This window comes from Schistocerca serialis, chromosome 1 (assembly GCF_023864345.2).
Source record: "Schistocerca serialis cubense isolate TAMUIC-IGC-003099 chromosome 1, iqSchSeri2.2, whole genome shotgun sequence".
Taxonomy (NCBI): Eukaryota; Metazoa; Arthropoda; class Insecta; order Orthoptera; family Acrididae; genus Schistocerca; species Schistocerca serialis.
This window is the reverse complement of record NC_064638.1, coordinates 501706528-501729779: the sequence shown is the minus strand read 5'-3', so window position 1 is coordinate 501729779 and position 23252 is coordinate 501706528. Positions and strand designations below refer to the sequence as shown.

The 23252-nt window shown below is 44.7% G+C and overlaps 1 protein-coding gene across 1 annotated transcript in view; it reads left to right on the top strand.

The window, feature by feature from the left end:
- Nucleotides 1-23252, top strand: part of LOC126474138 (obg-like ATPase 1) — a 314868-nt gene that overhangs the window by 213514 nt on the left and 78102 nt on the right. The window contains exon 6 of the mRNA XM_050101582.1: nt 22623-22700. Coding sequence (XP_049957539.1) covers nt 22623-22700 — 78 coding nt within the window. The remainder of the gene's footprint in view (nt 1-22622; nt 22701-23252) is intronic.

Below are 23252 nucleotides of genomic sequence, written 5' to 3'. Positions count from 1 at the left end.
AACTCACATAAAGGTTAAAGAAATATGCAAGCTTTCGGGGCTAGTGGCTTCTTCTTATGGCAGAAGGGTTGAAAGGGAAGGAAGAGACAGAAAGGAAAAATATTGGCGAGGTTTAAGAATTGCGAGAGTTTGGAAAATCACGGACCAGGGGAGACTTCCAGACGGGATGAGGCCTTCTCATGGAGTGGATGAAAACGAGGTTCTTGTAGCCTTCACAAATCCTGCTGCATATGTGGTCGCAGCGTTTCAATTTGTTCAAGTATTTTGCCCTTTGATGTTGCATGTAACTTGCGCAGCACATGGTATTAACCGTATAGCAGAGAAAGTAAGACTAGAATTCTCCAACGTAAATAAATTACCCAGTCTCCGCGATAAAGAATATTTTGGTTAAAGCACCATGAAGGGTACTGGCATTCAAAGAACAACTTCCAGATATCCTCTTACCACTTCAATTTGTTGTTAACCGGTGGAGCACATGATTAGCAGTAGCAAAATACTACAGTAAGCATCTCTCAGCAGTCCAGAAGGTAACAAAAACTAGCGGAGGGTGCCTTCAGCAAAACAAATACTCAAAGATGGGACTTGGCTTCTGTTAGAGGTAACTACACATTTATGGCAAGAATTATTTTCGAATTAGAAAACGTGCAAGAATGCAACAGTGTTTTTAGAACCGCACTGGCCTGAAGGACTTCTGCGCAGCAACATACACGCTTAGCGGAAAATCCAGCTCCCCTGATTGTAGTATTCCTGTCCAACATGTGCCCCAAGTGAAGTAAGCCCCTGTGACATCCTTGATTTAAAATGTTCCTTTTCGGCAGGTAAATTAATACCGACTGACAAGCGACATAGTTTTCCTCTGAAAAACCTAGAAAAGATTTTGTTTATTTGTTTACTGTAAGTGGTCTGAATGTTTTAAGCTACTGGTTTATTCAGCATTTATTAAATTACTTATTACGCCTGTTTCAACATGTAGCCATATGTGCTTTTTAGCGCATTTTCATCTCAGGAAAACTGAAAAGGAATAGGATCGGCTCGAACAGCAAAGTTTTATAAAGTTCCTGTTTTCGGCAACTGTACACTTTTTCATTTGCCTTGTTTTAATGATAGTAATATGCTCATGTGTCAACAGTCTGTATTATACATTATGTTTACTTTTTCTGCCTAATAAAGTTTAGGCATATTTTTGGTTTTATGTAGCTAAATGGGTAATGAAATAGCCTGTTTTGTGCTCCTAAATTGCTCTTCTTATGACCTAAAAGTCTGCAACTTACTTAATCAGTTGTAGCATGTAATTGAAATAGTTAGAAATACAATATCCTAAAGACATTTTTATACACGTTGTAGTTGTACTGAAATTTAACAGTAGTATCTTCCATTTATTTTGGTGCTTTGGTATGCTGTTCTTTAAATAGAGAGAACTTGGAAGCTATGGAGGAAAACGTGCGAGGAATACAAACTTCGAGCAGCTATGTATGTCGTGCACTAGTCCCGTACGTGCTAGTATACACAGTTTGAAATTCAGACCTTTGTGCCAATTCCCAGTCTATCAAATATAGGCCATCCACTGACGTTGGCAGCTTTCTTCGTGATTTTCTCCGTCCATCCGCGACAATACCTGATCAAATTTTCGGAAAGCAGACATATTATGGTCGTGCGACGAGATGTCCGCTGTCAGTGAGTTGAGGGGCAAGGTTAAGAGGAATTGTGCTTCGTGCACATGTACAACATGATTAGCGAAGTCCTAGCGGTAAACATCAGGCGTCTCATTGTTAAGCTCGGTTCGCATTAAGCCGATGCGGTTCACGATGGACTCACCATGGAACAAGAAACAAGGCTGCATGAATTGCGTTTCAGATTCAGTTCCAATCAGGAGCTCTCGTGAAGATAATTTTATTGTGGCTTATCATTATTTAAAGCTAAAAAACCTGAAAAGGAAGTACTGGCCATATGGGATGATTTGAAATTTCCTTCCCCGTGTATTGTACCAGGCAAGATGTGTGGAGCAACCAGCACTCTATGTTGCGCCGGGCGATACGACTGAGATACGTATCGCTGTTGTATCACAGTCGCCCCAGTGTGAAGCAGTTAAGTCGCTTACACTACGTTTCTCTGTGCTGCGCCGATGTGAGTTGCTTCTATGTCGTATTGCTTGTCTTATTGCCGCAGTGAGTACCGCACCTTAATGTAAGTGGACATGTTGATAATTCAGGCACCAGCTGAGATATTGCAAGCTGCTGTAGCTTCTGGTTCATGCAGACGTCACATATCGTCGTTTCTTAGCGCTCACCAATGACGTTCCCGATCTCATTCACGTCCACCTTTGCATTCATGTCTCGTCTGAGAACGACTTCAGGTACCAAAGCGCTGCCCTTTGTTCTCCTCCCGCCTTTGCCGTCAGCAGAAATAACACACCGTACTATCCAGTTACATTATTATGGCGACCAGTTAATTTTCATTATAAACGCTGTTTGTAGCATACAAAACCTCTGGAACGCTGTAGGAGTTACATATTCAGGCGCTAAATGGGCTCCAGGACGCCGGTGAAGGCCGTGATTAGAAGGATTCACACAGCGAACGCGACAATAGTTGTGATATCTCAGGTGTTCAATAAAGTAAAGATCCGGCGAATTTGAGGGAACGCTAAATGGTGCTCTTCCAGCCATTTGCAAGACTATCGTACTAAGTGGCCCCATCTTCTCCACTGGGAGCAATCATCGTGTATTTGTGAACTTGATAGTTAAGTAATGATGATTTCATGGCACTAGGAAATTCTACATTAAGAAAATCAGTTGATAGAATTTATGTCCTGAAAACCAGTTATAACATTAATATTGACAAAAGTAAAAAATACTGTTTTAATTGAAGAAGGCTCCACAGCTACCATAAATTTCCTGAATGATAACAATTTGCCGTATCGTTTCTCGTTGGTTAAATTGTAATTTCCTTTCATTTGACAGTTTCGGCTGTGTGACCATTTTAAAGTAGTAGCACAAGTTAAACCATCAAAGAGACGTATACACCATTTGATTAAAGGTATCCAGTCACCTATTAGTGGACATTACGTGTGTCCACGTTTCGCCTGCATGACGTTTTGATCTTTGCTGGAGCACTTTCAACGAGGTGTCTCGATGTTTGTGAGCCGCTGTAGCCGCGCGGTCGTGGACGTCTTGTCATGGTTCGCGCGGCTCCCCCCGTCGGAGGTTCGAGTCCTCCCTCGGACATGGGTGTGTGTTTGTTGTCCTTAGTGTAAGTTAGTTTACATTATATTAAGTAGTGTGTTAGCTTAGGGACCGATGGCGTCAGCAGTTTGGTCCCATAAGACATTATCATAAATTTCCAATTTTTCCGATGTTTGTGGAGGAATGGTAGTCCGATGTTTGTGGAGGAATGGTAGTCCATTCTTCCTCAACATACCAAACGAGAGTAGGTAGTGATGTTGAACGCTGGGGTCAGGAGTAGAGTTGACGTTCCAACTCACCCCAAAGGATTTCTGTTGGGTACAGGTCGGCAGTCTGGACAGGCCAGTAAATTTCAGGTATGTTATTGTCCACAAATCATTGCCTCACAGGTGCTGCATTACGACAGAATGCTTTGTCATTCTGATTCAGTCAGTCATCGCCTCCGAACTACTCCTGTACCCTACGTAGTACACAATGCTGTAAAATGATTTGACATATTTTTGCATTTAGGTTTGCTGAAACGCAATAATGGGACGACTCCCTAACCACAAAAAACAACCCCTTAACGTAACACAATCTCCTTTGTACTTCGCTGTTGGCACTGCATATGTTGGCAGCTGACGTGCTCCAGGCATTGGCAAAACCCAGACCCTTTCATCAGATTAACAGGATGTAGCGTGATTCATCACTCCAAATCACTCGTTTACAGTCATCCACGGTCCAGTGGCGTCGCTCCTTACACCACCTCATGGGTCGCTTAGCATTGACTATAGAAATAGTGGCTTATCAGGAGGTGACCGACCATTGCATACCATTCTTTTTAACTCCCTAAGCATAGTCATTATCGCAGCTGATTTATTGGTAGCAATTTTGGAACTCAAGAATGGTTCCTTCCGCTGATTTCATGCGAATTATTACAACCACCATCCGCGTAGCTTGGCGGTTCTTGTCCATTTATGCATGTGGTTGTTTCCTCACGTTTCCAGTTCACAATCGCGTCACCGACATTCGACTCTGGCAGCTTTAGAAGTGTTGAAATATTCTTGATGGATTTTTTTATACAGATGACATCCAGAGACTAGTCCACGTCAGAGCCATTAAGCTGTTATTGCTTCTCTCCTGACAGCATAATACTGCTCGCATTGCTTTATAGTGACGGTTCCACCTGTCCTGACATCTAGTAGTCAGTTCCGTATTACATAGTTGTGTCTGGATACTTTTGATCAGATATTGTACTTCGCTTCAGTCGAAGATTTCTTCAAGTAACATAATCGTTGACAATCTTCAGGATTCGCCGGATTTTATAACTAGAGACATGACCTAAGTGTTTCACGTGAACAACAGCGGCTTAGCATATCACTTAAAAGTTGTTGCTTAGCATTGCGTGACTTCCAGATTCCTTGGATTTTGACCCAGATATTTGCATTTGCTACGTTATACTATACAATCACTTCAAAATGGTTATAAATCTGAAACTGCACAGTAGTGGTAAATGCAACATTAAAGCGATATTTTATTCCAACCAAGGACACCCTGTGCAGTGGCTTATTGTTGCTATGGTCTTCAGTCCAGAGACTAGTTTGATGCAGCTGTCCATGCTATTCTATCCTGTGCAAGCTTCTTCATCTTCCAGTACCTACTGCAGCATACATGCTTCTGAATCTGCTTAGTGTATTCATCTCTTGGTCTCCCTCTACGATTTTTACCCTCCACGCTGCCCTCCAGAATTAAATTGGTGATCCCTTGATGCCTCAGAACATGTGCTACCAACCGATCCCTTCTTCTAGTCAAGTTGTGCCACAAATTTCTCTTCTCCCTAATTCTGTTCAATATCTCCTCATCAGTTATGTGATCTACCCATCGAATCTTCAGCATTCTTCCGTGGCACCACATTTCGAAAGCTTGTATTCTCTTCTTGTCCAAACTATTTATCGTCCACGTTTCACTTCCATTCATGGCTACACTCCATACAAATACTTCCAAAAATGACTTACTGGCACTTAAATCTATACTTGATGGTAACAAATTTCTCTTCTTCAGAAACGCTTTCCTTGCCATTGCCAGTCTACATTTTATATCCTCTCTACTTCGACCATCATAAGATATTTTGCTCCCCAAATAGCAAAACTCCTTTACTACTTTAAGTGTCCCATTTCCTAATCTAATTCCCTCAGCATCACCGAGTTAATTCGACAACATTCCATTATTCACGTTTTGCTTTTGTTGATGTTCATCTTATATCCTCCTTTCAAGACACTGTCCATTCCGTTCTCGCATTCGGGAGGACGGCGGTTCAATCCCCCGTCTGGCCATCCTGATTTAGGTTTTCCGTGATTTCCTTCAATCGCTCCAGGCAAGAGACCGATGACCTCGCTGTCTGGTCTCCTCCTCCAAACAACCCAACCCCAACCATTCCGTTCAACTGCTCTTCCAGGTCCTTTGTTGTCTCTGATAGAATCACAATGTCATCTGCGAACCTCAAATTTTTATTTCTTCTCCATGAATTTTAATTCCAACTCCAAATTTTTCTTTTGTTTCCTTTACTGCTTGCTCAATATACAGATTGAATAACATCGGAGATAGGCTACAACCCTGTCTCACTCCCTTTCCAACCACTGCTTCCCTTGCTTGCCCCTCGACTCTTACAACTGCCATCTGGTTTCTGTACAAATTGTAAATAGCCTTTCGCTCCCTGTATTTTACCCCTGCCACCTTCAGAATTTGAAAGACAGTATTCCAGTCAACATTGTCAAAAACCTTCTCTAAGTCTACAAATGCTAGAAACGTAGGTTTGTCTCTCCTTAATCTATCTTTTAAAATAAGTCGTAGGGTCAGTATTGCCTCACATGTTCCAACATTGCTACGGAATCCAAACTGATCTTCCCCGAGGTCGGCTTCTACCAGTTTTTCCATTCGTCTCTAAAGAATTCGCGTTAGTATTTTGCAGCCGTGATTTATTAAACTGATAGTGCGGTAATTTTCACATCTGTCACCACCTGCTTTCTTTGGTATTGGAATTATTTTTCTTCTTGAAGTCTGAGGGTATTTCACCTGTCTCACGCCTCTTGCTCACCAAATGGTAGAGGTTTGTCAGGGCTGACTCTCCCAAGGCTGTCAGTAGTTCTAATGGAATGTTGTCTACTCACGGTGCCTTGTTTCGGCTTAGGTCTTTCAGTGCTCTGTCAAACTCTTCACGCAGAATCATATCTCCCATTTCATCTTCATCTACATCCTCTTCCATTTCCATAATATTGTCCTCAAGTACATCGACCTTATACAGACCATCTATATACTCCTTCCACCTTTCTGCTTTCCCTTCTTTGCTTGGAACTGGGTTTCCATCAAAGCTCTTGATATTCATGCAGGTGGTTCTCCTTTCTCCAAAGGTCTCTTTAATTTTCCTGTAGGCGGTATCTGTCTTACCCCTAGTGAGATAAGCCTCTATATCCTTACATTTGTCCTCTAGCCATCCCTGTTTAGCCATTTTGCAATTCCTATCGATATCATTTTTGAGACGTTTGTATTCCTTTTTGCCTGTTTCATTTACTGCATTTTTATATTTTCTCCTTTCGTCAATTAAATTCAATATTTCTTCTGTTACCCAAGAGTTTCTACTAGCCCTCGTCTTTTTACCTATTTGATCCTCTGCTGCCTTCACTATTTCATCCCTCAAAGCTACCCATTCTTCTTCTACTGTATTTCTGTCCGTCAATCCTGTCAATCGTTACCTAATGTTCTCTCTGAAACTGTCTACAACCTTTGGTTCTGTCAATTTATCCAGGTCCCATCTCCTTAAATTCCCACCTTTTTCAGTTTTTTCAGTTTTAATCTACACTTCATAACCAATAAATTGTGGCCAGAGTCCACATTGCCCCTGGAAATGTCTTACAATTTAAAACCTGGTTCCTAAATCTCTGTCTTACCAATATATAATCTATCTGAAACCTTCCAGTGTCTCCAAGCTTCTTCCATGTATAAAACCTTCGTTTATGGTTCTTGAACCAAGTGTTAGCTATGATTAAGTTATGATCGGTGCAAAATTCTACCGGGCGGCTTCCTCTTTTATTCCTTGCCCCCATGTCATATTCACTTACTACGTTTCCTTCTCTTCCTTTTCCTACTACCGAATTCCAGTCACCCATGACTGTTAAATATTCGTCTCCCTTCACTATCCGAATAATTTCTTTTATCTCATCATACATTTCATCAATCTATTCGTCATCTGCGGAGATGGTTGGCATATAAACTTGTACTACTGTGGTAGGCGTGGGCTTCGCGCCTATCTTGGCCACAATAATGCGTTCACTATGCTGTTTGTAGTAGCTTACCCGCACTCCTATTTTTTTATTCGTTATTAAACCTACTCCTGCATTACCCCTATTTGATTTTGTATTGATAACCCTGTATTCACCTGACCAGAAGTCTTGTTCCTCCTGCCAACGAACTTCACTAATTCCCACTATATCTGACTTAAACCTATCCATTTCCCTTTTCAAATTTTCTAACCTACCTGCCCGATTAAGGGATCTGGCATTCCACGCTCCGATCCTTAGAACGCCAGTTTTCTTTCTCCTGATAACAACATCCTCTTGAGTAGTCCCCGCCCGGAGATCCGAATGGGGGACTGTTTTACCTCTGGAATATTTTACCCAAGAGGACTCCATCATCATCATTTAACCACACAGTAAAGCTTCATGCCCTAGGAAAAATTATGGCTGTAGTTTCCCCTTGCTTTCAGCCGCTCACAGTACCAACACATCAAGGCCGTTTTGATTGGTGTTACAAGGCCAAATCAGTCAATCATCCAGACTGTTGCCCCTGCAACTACTGAAAAGGCTGCTGCCCTTCTTCAGGAACCGCACGTTTGTCTGGCCTCTCAACAGATACCCCTCCGTTGTGGTTGCACCTACGGTACGGCTATCTGAATCGCTGAGGCACGCAAGCCTCCCCACCAACGGCAAGGTCCATGGTTCATGGGGGGAGGGTGCAGTGGCTTATGATTTTAAAAAGCTGGAGCAAGTCATGTTACCGTGAGGGAAGTCGATTAGAAAATTAGACCTTAAAAATAGTGGAAGAGTTCTGCTGATTCGGCAGCAGACTAACTGATGGTGGGATAAAGAGAGAAAAGATAATGCAAAATTCAAACTAGTGGTTGTAAGAAAACCTTTCTTGAAAGAAAGAAATTTGTCGACATAGAATGTAAATTTAAGTTTTAGAAAGATTTTTCTAAACCTGTTTTATCTACAATGTAGTCTTATATGAATGTGAAACGTGGGCAACAACAGGGCGTGGCATTCATTTTTCCCATGGTCATACTTGCATATCTGCTTCGTCATTATGCACTTTATCAGTCTCATTATTCCGACGCCTGTATTCCCTTTTCCGTGTTTCATGTACTACTTTTTTTAGTTGCCTCTTTCATCCATTTGATTTTGTATGTCATGTGTTACCCCAGGATTTGTATTGGGCGTTGTCTTTTTGCCTTATTACTCCTCTGGCGCCGTCAGTATTAGGTCTCTCAAAACTATCCATCCATGTCTTGTTGTATTTATTTCTCCAATTTGTTAGTCGCCTAACGATTCGTTTAGTAGGAAATAATATCCACGAAGAAAAATGAAAGTTGTACATAAACAGAATGATGATGTATGATGAGGTCCCATACTCCGAGGAGCGTAGAGGAAGATGCGGGAGACCCGCAGCGCTGTATTGGGCAAGGTCCTAGTAGAGGTGGTTTGCCATTGCCTTCCTCCGATCGTAATGGGGATTAATAATGAAGACGACACAACACCCTGTCATCTCGAGGTAGGAAAAATCCCTGACCCCACCGGGAATCGAACCCGGGACCCCGTGCGCGGGAAGCGATAACGCTACCGCAAGACCACGAACTGCGGACATAAACAGAATAATTAGTAGAAAATAAACCTGAAGATAGAAGACAAGAAAGACCGAGGTATCCCTACAGGCAAGTAGTGAATGCTTGATCAAATATTATTTGAAAAATATTATTACATTACAATTTCCACAATAAATCTGCAATCATTGTCATCATAGTCATTTATTGCATTAAGGGACCTTTAACGCCTATAGCAGAAAACGAAGTAACCACACGGCAAAAAGAGAAAAACAGCACTCTGTAAAAAATCAATTAAAAGAGAACACATTATAAAAAGCACAGTAAAATGGTTCTGTGTCAATAGAGGAGATACCTATCGTAGAGGGTAGTCCATCGTTGCCGGGCTCCAGCTTCATCTCCCATCGCTGTCGGCTCTACTTCTTTAACGATTATTAATACTCGATCCTTCCATCGCGTCCTTGTACGTCCTCTTGGGCTTTTTCTAGGAGGTTAAGAACAGAGGACTGTCAGTTCGACGGATGTGGCTGACTCCATTGTAGCCTCTTGTGCCTCAAATTCGGCCATAGTGTGGCTTTCCAAACCGCCGGTACGGGTATTGTTTCGTTCTTCGTTCCCGTTGACCTTCCTTGATAATGTAGACGAGTCCATAGATCTTTCGAAATACCTTATTCTCAATGGCACAGATCCGCGGATAAACCAGGAATACATTATTATTGGAAAGTATGCAGTCTATCATAAAAAGGCAATGTCAATCGAACATGGTGTAATAGGAACGAAAGATGTTTGGACACCAAGAAAAGAAACAAAACTAGACTAACAAGATTATAGTCGCGCACCGAATATCAAAGTATTACATTCTGTAACCAAAGAAAATAAACGAAGACTTGCTCCGTTACTATGGACTACGTGGAATATGTAATTACGCACTGAAGTGACAAAAATCATGATATACCTCCTAATATCGCCTCGGACCTTCTATTGCCCCGCGTAGTGGAGCAGCTCGACGTGGCAAGGGCTCAACAAGTCGTTGTAAGTCATCTGCATACGCAAATACCGGGCCATACCTTTATAGCCGTCCATAATTGCCAAAGTGTTGCCGATGCAGAAGTTTGTGCACGAACTGACCTTTCGCTTACGTCGCACCAATTTTTGGTGGGATTCATATCGGGCGATCTGGGTGTCCAAACCATTCGCTCGAACTGTCCAGAATGTTCTTCACGGAAGTCACGAACGACTGTGGTCTGGCGACATGGCGTATTGTCATCTGTGAAAATTGCATTGTTGTTTGGGAACATGGAGTCCATGAATGGCTGCAAATGATCTCCCGTTAGCCGAACAGGACCATTTCCAGTCAATGATCGGTTGAGTTGGACCATAGGACACAGTCCATTCCATGTAAACACAGCCCACACCATTGTGGAGCCACCACTAGCTTGCACAGTGCCTTGTTGACAACTTCGGCCTGTGGCTTCGTGCGGTCTGCGCCACACTCGAACCCCTACCAACTGAAATCGGGACTCATCTGACCAGACCACAGTTTTCCGATCGTCTAGGGTCCAACCGCCATGGTCACGAGCCCAGGCGAGTCGCTGGAGGCAATGTAGTGCCGTTAGCAAATGGGCTCGCGCCGGTCGTCTGCAACCATAGCCCATCACCGCCAAATGTCGCCGTACTGTCCTAACGGATACATTGTAGGTCTCACATTGCTTTATGCGGTTATTTCACGCAGTGTCGCTTGTACGCTCTTGGAAATTGAAATAAGAACACCGTGAATTCATTGTCCCAGGAAGGGTAAACTTTATTGACACATTCCTGGGGTCAGATACATCACATGATCACACTGACAGAACCACAGGCACATAGACACAGGCAACAGAGCATGCACAATGTCGGCACTAGTACAGTGTATATCCACCTTTCGCAGCAATGCAGGCTGCTATTCTCCCATGGAGACGATCGTAGAGATGCTGGATGTAGTCCTGTGGAACGGCTTGCCATGCCATTTCCACCTGGCGCCTCAGTTGGACCAGCGTTCGTGCTGGACGTGCAGACCGCGTGAGACGACGCTTCATCCAGTCCCAAACATGCTCAATGGGGGACAGATCCGGAGATCTTGCTGGCCAGGGTAGTTGACTTACACCTTCTAGAGCACGTTGGGTGGCACGGGATACATGCGGACGTGCATTGTCCTGTTGGAACAGCAAGTTCCCTTGCCGGTCTAGGAATGGTAGAACGATGGGTTCGATGACGGTTTGGATGTACCGTGCACTATTCAGTGTCCCCTCGACGATCACCAGTGGTGTACGGCCAGTGTAGGAGATCGCTCCCCACACCATGATGCCGGGTGTTGGCCCTGTGTGCCTCGGTCGTATGCAGTCCTGATTGTGGCGCTCACCTGCACGTCGCCAAACACGCATACGACCATCATTGGCACCAAGGCAGAAGCGACTCTCATCGCTGAAGACGACACGTCTCCATTCGTCCCTCCATTCACGCCTGTCGCGACACCACTGGAGGCGGGCTGCACGATGTTGGGGCGTGAGCGGAAGACGGCCTAACGGTGTGCGGGACCGTAGCCCAGCTTCATGGAGACGGTTGCGAATGGTCCTCGCCGATACCCCAGGAGCAACAGTGTCCCTAATTTGCTGGGAAGTGGCGGTGCGGTCCCCTACGGCACTGCGTAGGATCCTACGGTCTTGGCGTGCATCCGTGCGTCGCTGCGGTCCGGTCCCAGGTCGACGGGCACGTGCACCTTCCGCCGACCACTGGCGACAACATCGATGTACTGTGGAGACCTCACGCCCCACATGTTGAGCAATTCGGCGGTACGTCCACCCGGCCTCCCGCATGTCCACTATACGCCCTCGCTCAAAGTCCGTCAACTGCACATACGGTTCACGTCCACGCTGTCGCGGCATGCTACCAGTGTTAAAGACTGCGATGGAGCTCCGTATGCCACGGCAAACTGGCTGACACTGACGGCGGCGGTGCACAAATGCTGCGCAGCTAGCACCATTCGACGGCCAACACCGCGGTTCCTGGTGTGTCCGCTGTGCCGTGCGTGTGATCATTGCTTGTACAGCCCTCTCGCAGTGTCCGGAGCAAGTATGGTGGGTCTGACACACCGGTGTCAATGTGTTCTTTTTTCCATTTCCAGGAGTGTATATTAGCATTGACAACTCAACGTGAATGTCGCTGTTCTCGGTCGCTAAGTGAAGGCCGTCGTCCAGTGCGTTGTCGGTAATGCCTGAAATTTGGTAATCCGGGCATACTCTTGACCCTGTGGATCGCGGAATACTGAAGTCTCTAACAATTTTCGAAGTGGAATGTCCCATGCATCTAGCTCCAGCTACCACTCCGCATTCAAAGTCTGTTACTTCCTGTCGTGCGGCCGTAATCAGGTCGGAAACCTTTTCACGTGAATCGCCTGAGTAAAAATGACAGCTGTGCCAGTGCATTGCTCTTTTACATCTTGTGTATGCGATACCTCCGCCATCTGTATATGTGCATACCTCTATCCCACAATTTTTGTCACCTCATCGTAGGTGGCACGATGACATTAACTGGTCTCTGTCGTAAAGACGCAATATAGATCAGGAGTAGCAGCGTTGCAATATGTGAAGAAACGGACGTTGCTGTATCAGAAAAACTCTCAGCTAAAGAAAAAGGAGACGAAATGCGAGTTTACGAAATTTCATGAAGGTGAAAACGTACGTGGCGTACAAATAATTACCTAAATGGCAAATTTTCCTAGTACGTCTTGGGCACACGATGACCCAGCAACTGGGAAACGAGTACTGCTCAGTGGAGGCTGCATGCGCTCTCGCAGGCTTCCCTCGCAGCGGGCCGTATTAGGTGGGGCCTCCCGACACGACTCAGGAGGGCCGACCCTGCGACACCGATGAATAATTTACTGCCACGGGCAGCCCCCAGCCCCCGCTAATAGGGGCGCCGTATTCCTAATCTGTTACCAGCACAGCGCGCCGCGCCGTCACCGAACCGCGCGGCCCGGCCCGGCCCTGCCCAGGCTGCACACCGTGTCGCCCTGCGTGTCGGGCTCGGCTGCGGCCCCTCCCACCGGGCACGCCCACGCCGGCCGCTCCGCCGCCGCCGGTCACGGGAAACAACTCCCTGCGGGCGTAGTCCGAGGAGCGCTGCTCATGCTCTCCTGCTTGGCTGCCTCTCAGACAAGCCAGCGTCGCTCTCGTATGCAAGCATTCTCGCAAAACGAAATTCCGTCTGCTGAATCATAACATCTGAAAACGAAACTGTTCCCAGTCAGGGTAATATTAGGTCTTCTTTTTTGCTTACGCCGTTTTTTCTCGAAGTTCGAGGCGTTATTGTGAAAAACATTTGAAGAATTGTCCTTTGCTGGCCTACCACTTCCTCCTTCCTCTCGGACAGCATACGAGTCACGGGGCGGAAGAACTGGGCGTCTTTTGAGATCATGAATCGATCTGTTACGACTTCTGCACCAGTTGTTAGCAGCAGACACACTGGCTGCGCCAAAGACTGAGACAGCGTGGAGTTTTACAATTATTTATTGAAATTCCTTTACAATTTCTCCCTCGTCGTCGCTGCCCAGACCTGCGGATCCCTCAGCCTGGCTGCTGCTGTGAAGATTCTCCGACAATGCGCGCAACGCGCGCCGCTGATCGCACTCGCGAGCCTCAGGCCACCAGTGCTCCGCTGAAGCGAGGATGCCCTGTGGTTGAGATGAACTCGTCGCCGCCTGCTGCACCGGCGGCTGGGAAGCCTTCAGTCGCGATGTCCTCGAGGTCCCGTCATGGACGGATCACCCGTCGTGGGGCCGGGTTGCCGTGAAGCCCGGGCGTCAGTCTCCGGCGGCGCCTGCGACCAAGAGCGTGCTGCGGCCGGTCCTGCTGGAAGTTCTCGCTGTGGTTAGTTAGCCATGGTGCCGACCGAACTCGGGCCGACCTCTAGAGCTGAAGTTGACATCTGGCGGCGAACGGATGACTTCTGCGACCTGGAACAGACTTCCAGAATCGTCACCTACGAAGATTGAACATTCGGACACGGACCACGTCCGTCCTCAGATCCGAACTGCTTCCTAATGGCTTCTGTCTGTTGCAGCCTGCGCTCCACTATTTATATCCGGCAGGAGGACGTTTTTTACCCTCGGTGGTAGCTTTTTGTTATTACTCCCACAGTATATTGCAGCGTAACTTAGCGTGCTGGCCTCACTTCCCCTTACTCAGCACTCTCCAGGCTTCGCTCGGCGCTCAGTCTGTGTGCGTCCTTGCGTCAGCCTGTCGGTAGACTGCTGCTGTCAGCATGGCTATCTGTGCGTGCTTACTTCACAACGCCTCGGTCGCCGGCGTGCCTCTGTTTTGCCATTCTCCACTGTGTGAAGCGACGCTTACTACATGTGGCCGCAACAGATCCAATTTTGCACTTGTTCGTATGGCGAAATTGCTGGTTAGCCAGGCCGCGTCCCATTGATCGATAAAGATGGTAGTCAGAAGGAGAAATGTATGGAGAACACAGCGGGTGGAATAGGACTTCCCATGTAGACGTTTTCAAGGATGTTTTCACGGGTTTTGCGACATGGGTTCGAGCATTGGCATGTTGCAAAATCACATTGGCATGTCTGTCGCTGTATTGTGACCGTCTGCCTTTTCGCGCTCGGCTCAGACGCATCAATTGCTGTCGATAACGATCTCCTGTGATTGTTTCCGTCGCTTCCAGTTTCGTTTAACTTCTCCCTTCCATTGTTATGCCGGTCTTCGACGTCAAAATCACCGTTCTTGAAGCGTTGAAACCATTCTCTGCACGTTCTTTCATTTATTCGTGCTTCGCCGTAGGTCTTACACAACATTTCATGAGCATCAGCTGCAGATTTCTTCATGTTAAATCAAAAATTAAAACTTCGCGCAATTGGCTAGAATTGGGCTCGTATGTTGATATATTCAATCGAGAATATGTTCGTCGTGTGCAGTCACAAATCGACTATCATCTTGATGGCGTTATGTTTACAAATGACTAAGGTCATTGAATGACGCTTACCACCCACCACATCCCGCTACTACCATCTATTGCAAAACGACGAAAGCAAAGTTGTAGACCTAATAATCTAGTCGTAGGTCAGGTAGTGAAGTATCCAAAACTTCCAGCAAATCTATATTTCTTGTATTCCGCGTGGAAGAAACAGAGAATTGTGTGAGTTATCCATAAATAGAAGGTGTCCCAATAATCTTGACCAACCAAATGACTTTTTCTCCAGAAACAAAATACAAAAAGCGTCAATCGAACGTTCATCTAGCAAGGGGACATGGGCCAGCATGACTCCATTTTTTTAAGAAACATATGAACAGAAATAGTACATCTTTTTTAAAATAACCCTTTATATATTATTCGGTAATCTACTTCTCCTCAAGACCTGTTCAAAATCATGTTAGAGTGAACCATTCGCATAAACATGTCACTGTTAAAAACGTACGCGAGACTGACTTTGATTCTCTTGTACTCACGAGCAGTGTAAGTTCCCTGGGGAATGTAACTCGTCGACTTGCTTGGGTTGACAGTAAGCAAATAGGAAAGCAAGGAATATGCATATCGTAATTCAGTCAACCATCATCAGTTGAATGTTTGTGTGAGTACAACGTACACCAACGCAGATGAGGTAAATGTGCTACTCCTCTGTGGAGGATGTGAGTTAGCAGAACAGTAGTTGCAGTAATGTTTTCTTTCTTACGATACAGGTACATATAGTACAGTACTTTAATACTTTCAAACAATATGTTGTCTACAGTGAACGCAGTCTTTGATTAAAAACTGCATCATAGTTGCTAGTCATTTATTGTGAATGAAGGTAGCCTTAATGCTAGTCAGGGACACGAACTCTACAGAGAGCGATATATTGATAAGAACGCACAGATATTTGCTCATCGTATTGTCACGCTTCAGGAAACCGGAAATTTCAACCCAAGGCAACGCAGTCGTCGTAATACTCGCACAGACGATCCACCGTAGTTACAGCTTTTGCTTCTGATGCAATGAATTCACACGTTTGCATACGACAGTTTGAAGTGTAGACTGGGATAGCTAAGATCAATTTCCATCACATCTATTAAGCCACCAGTACGTGCAAGAGTACATTATCATGTACACTTGCACCAGAATCATGCACAGTCGAGTGAACGGGCACGTAGCAAATCGTCGCTACCAGAACTACTTGTTCAGTGTTCTTTTTACCGATGAATGTTGGTTCTCAAGCAAAGAACAGGTAAATACAAAGAACATACATTATTGTTCCACGAAATCCACAATGACTGAAAGAGGTGAAACATCAGCGTCAATGGAGAGTTTGTGTCTGGTGTGGAATGCTTGTTACTGCAGTTATTGGCCTTTAAAAGTTTCATCAGTGGCACGTAAACAGCAGGGCATGTACCATCATTATCACGTGAATTATTCCTCGTCTTCTGACGAAATGCTGCTAATAACTAGATATCTTATGTGGTATCAGTACGATGCATGTCCGGCACATATTGCCTTCCGTTCACGTCGTGTTCTCAACTAACGATGTCCCCCGAGATGGATTGATCGTGCAGAAATAGTGGATCCCAGTGCTCGGTCTCCTGCCTTTAACTTTCGTGGACTTTCTTCTTTGAGGATGCGTGAAACACGTTGCCTGTCGCGATATTCCAACAGCTGCTGAGAACATGCTCGTATTTCACTTCAGCGGCAGTTGTGGAAGCAGCGATGTATTCTTTCATCCCAGGCGTAGACCCGCGTATCAGTGTCCATGGTCACCACTTCGAGTACCTGGAAATACTCTATCCTTTCTGTGCCCACACTGTGCTACCGTACTTGAGATTGATATTTAGCTTTTGAACAGATCTTTAGGGGAGGAAACTGGATTATAGAATAAAAACTAAACAGTTCTATTACAGGAAAGAGAAGCCGTGCTGCTATTAGTATTTTAGAGAAGAACAAATATGCAATAAAGGAAGTCGTGCTGGTCATTGTCCCCTTAAAAAAAATTGCTTTACAATTTTTTTATTATTTTACTTCTCGACAAATGTTATTTGAAGGGGTCAGGTTAAATGGGACACCCTGTGTAAAAGGTTATTCAATTGTGTGACGAGGCTTACAGCTTATTCCAGAGGTGGTACCAACAAAGAAAAATCATGTAAATGTATCGTCTTGCTTTCGCGGCCGGAATCAGTTTCTATAACATTCCACAGAGTTGTAGATAGCGTCATATAGTGATTATACAAGCATAAGAACGGACTACGCTCGAGAGGACGCTCCATCTTTCGTGGCAGTAAAAAGTTCCGCGATAGGCACACTATGCTCTGACTGGTCCTATGTACACCGGACATCGCGGGAGCTGCATCACGTCATCACATACGATGATCAGTATAAAAAATCGAATTAACATCCCGAGGCAGTAAAGTTACATAGCAGGTAGCCGGAAAAGCCAAAAGGAAATGTTCTGGTCTGTTGTAGTGCAAGAAGGGGTGCGCCATTTCGTTTTGGTTTTTCTAGCTACGTGCTACCGGGGTAGTGAGAACGTACCTCATAAAAAATAATAATGAAATTACGTAAATTTGCTGTCTCGAGGTGAAAATTAAAGCAGTACGACCGTTGTTTGCCAATATCTACCAGTTACATTCCATCAAAAATTACAGCAGTTAAAGAACTTCAGCTTCCTTCCTTTCCATTCCCGCCATCCAGTCGTACGAAGAATTTTATGTACGCTTCTCCCCGCGAATTGTAGGCCTCGGGGCAGTGTATTGAAGCTAAAGAAGCATCGCTCCAGTGGTATTGCCTACACGTACTCCAAAAAGTATTCGTCTAATACTTGAGTCTATGTATAGTTTGTGAAACATTGTCAGAATAAAGTACGACAGGAAAATGGACTTGTTTATCAATTAGTGAAAACGGGAATACAATAAAGAAACCCAGATTAGTATTTACGAAAACCTAGTTAAATATTCAAAAGCGGAGTTCGAGTCTCGTTTCGCCAAACAGTTTTAATCTGCCAGGAAGTTTCATATCAGCGCACACTCTGCTGCAGTGTGATAATTTCATTCTGCAGATAAGTATTCGTCTGCAGCACTGAAAAAGACACTCTGAACCAGAATGTTATGGTTAGTACTTACTAGGCCCTCCTTTCGTCTGTGTAATGTCTATCATTCTCCTTGCTATGGATTTGACCAGAAATTCTGTTGCCTGGACTGTAATGTTATGCCATTCTCCTAGTAGAGCGTTTTTTATATAATTTCCATAGGATATGTAATAATTCCTCACATTTTTGTCGAGTACATTCCACAAATTGTCTATTTGACTAACAGCTGGAGATTGCGCTGGTGTCATCCAACAGTAAGCGTTATACAACAGCCACAGCCTTTCATCTAGAGCTGTATGTTTTGGATCATTATCTTGTGTGAAAATAGAATGCCCAGAAAGATCGATATTCTTAATACTTCTGGGAAGATGAGTTTTTAGGATGTTTACGTAAACCTTGTGGTCCATAATTCCATCAGTAAAACACAAATCTCCCCCCCCCCCCCCCCCATACCATTCACACTCAGGCAGCCCCAGTCAAGTACGGAACCTCTTCTGTGTTCAGCTGAGGCTGTTGCAGTTCTCTCTTAAAAGTTCATAATTCTTATTTCTCCACGCTATTAATCGCCCATTTGACTTAAACAGTTCAAATCGACTGTCGTCAGTAAATACAATTGTGTTCCAGAAATTAAACCCATAAGATTTATACTCTCCTGGAAATGAAATTCACTTCCTTCTGTTGATTTTTATTAATGTATGGTTTTCTGCGGGCTGTTCGGGCTCTATACCCAGCCACATTTCTTGCAGTCTGTGCTGAAGCAGACTTTCCTTTGAAGTGCACTAGCAAGCTTTGGAGCTCTTAGCTTTGGATTTTTCCTGGATCTCGAATAGTACTGCCGGACGGCAGCTTCGTGATGGGTTTTCGTACGTTTGTTCTGATTAAACCTGTATATGATAGTCTTCACTATACTGGTAGGTCTGCCATTACTAGGAACAACCTGGTATTTCTGTCTTCTTTTGTAGTTTCGCGACATTTTCGAACCATATTAACTCTACTTAAATATCACGTAATGGTTTTGAAAATGTAGGAGGAACTATCATTAAAGTGGATGAAAGACAACTCCATAAGGAAAGGGAGAGGCGTGTGTCCGTGTGGCACCCTATTAGTCGACCACAATGTTATTGTACCTAGGAGTGAGGGCACCTCGACCGTCTTATTGTGAGTCTTTATCGTGGTATTTCTCGAGGACACGCTGAACCATTTGGTAGTATATGCACAGCTATCCTGAAGGCATTCACAGATTGATGCGTTTTCGTTAGTCACCACTGTACCTGTTTACTGTAACGTCACGCCGTATTCCTGACAGTGGACACAGGAGGCCAAGTGCAATAATATTGGGGTCGGGTAATACCTGGAATTTTGACTACTAGACGAATAATTGTTTGACGTCAACTGGGGCACGATTTTCAATAACGTGGATTTGTTGTATTTCTAAATGAAGATATTAACCGATGTAAGGAAATAATTATTGTTTGTTCCTTAGCTATGTTTTTATGTTTGTGTTATCGATGAAACCCACTCAGAACTGAGGAATCTGAAACCTAATGAACATGTGACAGGATTCATGGCCTCTTACTGCAAGCAGTCCCCTCAACAAATTAGGCATGTGACCACACCTTCAGAACCTACTTAGACGTGGCAACACAGTACAGCAGAGATTCTGCATGGCATGCATTCGGCAAGTCAAGGTTAGGCATTTAGAGATCTGTGAAACCAGATGAATACGCACAAGTGGCGCTATTCTTATAAATTACGGGTCGCTGATTTGTGGCCGCGGAGCTGGCTCCCGATAGGGTCCCACGTATTATGTTTCATAATGTTCAGGTGAGTTGAATTTGGTGATCATGACAGCGTAAGTTCACTACCATGCTTCTCAAACCGCTATACCACTATCTGACCTTGTGATAAGGACAGTTACTCTGCTGGAAGTTGCCATCGCGAAGACATGAAGCATAAGGGAATGCAGATGGTACCTAATTGTGTTCATTCGCGGTGCCTTCCATTTTGGGTCCCGTTAAGCTCCAGTTGAACATATTCCATAGCATAATCTAGCTCCCAGTCGCCTGCGTCCGTGGCGCGGTAAAAGTTTCGAGCATCCGTTCGCCTGGATAATGGCATATCCCGACACGTCCACTGACCTGGTGTAACAAGAAACGTGATTCGATCGACCAGGTGACGTATTTCCACTGATCTACGGGTCAAACTCGATGATCCGGCGCCCACTGCCACCATCGTAATTGACGATGTCGTTTTTGGGACAGTATGGGAACACATAGAGGCCGTCTGCTACGGAGCCCCATGTTCAAATTGTGTGTTGATCGTCTGTTGTGAAACACGTGTACCTGCAGGAGCATTGCACTCCGGTGTCAGGTCTGCTACAGATCGTCGTTTATCCTGCGTTGCAGTGCGGAAAAGCCTTCGATATCCAAGTTATGAGGTGAGCCGTGGACATCAAACGCCTTGTCACCGTCGCCTTCTCGTGATTTCACTAGCCATCAACAACTTTACATAGATGCTCACGACAGCAGCAAGAGAACGGCTGTCGAGCTTCGCCGTTTCCGAGACGCTCGTACCCAGACGCTTTCCTATAACAGTCTGGCCTTTTTTTTTTTTTTTAAGTCTCTTATCTCCGTAGATTCCCCATTTCTGTCGCTAGAATGATTCCCCATTCGTCACTTCTTCGCTTTTGTACTTCCCTTACTGCGTCACCTGCCCCTAACACCACTAGGCGACATTTAATCTCGCAGCGGGCAATGGTCACAATGTCTGTATCATCAGTGTATATTAACACCCCAAGGTCTGCAATACTGCCAGGCCCGTCCTTCAGATCCGATGCCCAATGCTGTATTCACACACCCCCTGTAATAGAAACCCTTGAAGTAGTTATCGTAAATGATAGAGTTTTCATTAACCTCCGCGGTCCATTGAGGTTTGCGTGTTTCGAAACACAACGGTACGTTTTGAAACTCTCTGAATCGTAATATGTTCCGCGAATATTTATTTCAAAAACATCTATTTCTTCTTGAGAGGGGAGAATAATGCACAGTTCTCTCATCTGCATTTATCCCACCATACAATTAATGTGCTTTCCTACGCAGCAAAGCCAGTGCATTGATTTCATCACCAGACACACGCTCCGCTTGCGTAATCTTAAACGATATCTACAGTAGGTCTTGATTTACGTAAAAATGTTGTCTTTCTCCTCAGCTTGGCGAAGCATTACTCGTGTTGTTGCGTATTTTAGTAGTTTTGCAGTTTTATCGTTTGATACCTTTGTGGCCACGAATGATTAGTTAATATATACTACATAAAGCAATTAGGAATAACAACTAATGGCTGATGTAATTTATGATTTGTAGCCGAGTAAATGATTTCACTTGTGCTCTTATGCGGAATCGTGAAATCAGCTGGAAACCCGAAATTCACCATGATCTTACGTCAACGACAAGTGATGCCCATCATTTCATTGGTTTTCCCGTCTCTCTCTCTCTCTCTCTCTCTCTCTCTCTCTCTCTCTCTCTCCTGTCGGTGGGTCGGTATCCCTAGGTAATATGCATATTAGATACTGACATCTTGCCTTCAGGCCGTACGTAATTCTTTTCGTTTTTGTGCTTTCCTTATATTTTCCAGAAAATACCTTATCAGTTCTATCTCGCGCTGTAATGGACCGTCGTTTCGAAGCTGCTTTTTTCCGTATACGTCTCGCTTCCTTGTACCAGAGCTAGGCCTTTTACGTAGACCTAGAACTTTTTATCTCATTTCTGTGTTGTTCTCCAGAAATCTTTGCGTTAGCTGAAGTATCTGGTTGATGTTCTTCGTTTTCGTCGTGGCCTTAGTATCTCTGTCGACACTTAATTTACACCTAGATTATATGAAATCTGACACTTATTCAAGATTATGCTCTTCGAGCACTAGTTTAAGTCCTATAACCTCCGAACGAGGTGTAGCAGTCGTTAAGACACTGGCTGGCATTAAAGAGGCCAGCAGTTCGAACCCTTGAACTACCATCCATATTTAGATTTTTCTTGGGTTTTATAAATCGCTGAAAAAAATGCCGGAATGGTTCCTTTCAAAAGGACACTGTCGACTCCCCCTTCCCCCTGCCAAGTTTCTCCACACCGACTTTGTTCTCCACCTCTGATTACCTCGCTATCGACAGGCCATTGAACACTAATCTTCGTTTTCTTCGACGAAATTAAATACTTCTCTATGTTGGTATCTCTTTTTCGCGCACGATAATCATCGTGTGTCATTTACATAGTGTCATCACATGATAACAAAGTCATGCTCCTTCTTAAAGGATACATCACAAGAAAAACAGGGAAACCAGGGTCAAATTACGAGACTATTATGTATAACGTCTGTTGTTGGTCATTTGGCCCGAAATAAATGTATATACCTAAAATTGTCGCCGTTTGCATTTGATAAACAACTTACTTGCTAGCAGGAGCTTTGGCAGTCATGATGTTAGTAATGGTCTCTTGTTTTATTTCAGGACATCCTGTGCAAAGTAAAAACTTTACTGGTCGACGAGAAACGACACCTGAGGTTCGGAGACTGGAACGCTAACGATGTAAGTATACCACTTTGCAGTCAGCGAGAGAATGGATACATTAGAACACTTCGTTAAGCCCCCACTCAACCGAGGAGAACCCATGCAATTCTTGAAGAGCACTCTTCTCTTCTCCTCTCCTCTGCTACCCGGCCAAAGCGCAGAGTCAGCGCGCTGGAGAGGTGTGCGGGCGCCCCGCTGCGGCTGCACCTGGGGCGACCATCGACAACGTCACTAATGCGGCCGCCCGCTGCGCCTCCTGAGTAATGGTCGCCTGACAGCCGTGCTCTGCTCGCCCCTGTTTGCGTCTCCTCTGTTTCCTGCCACAACACTCCTCTGGGCCAGGGGTCATCTCGCCTCTACCTGCGATTGCATCTCTAGTTTTAATTTTTCCTTTCGGCGTTTTATGTTGCTGAATTCCGTCACGTATTTGGAATTTACATGTATTCAAAAAAGCCATTTTGTTTGTTGATTCGATAAAGACTTCACCACGTACACTCTCTCAGATGGTAGAGATCCCAGTCACTCAGTCTTTTATCGTGGTTTTCGCTCTGTCACTAACGAGCTTTCAGC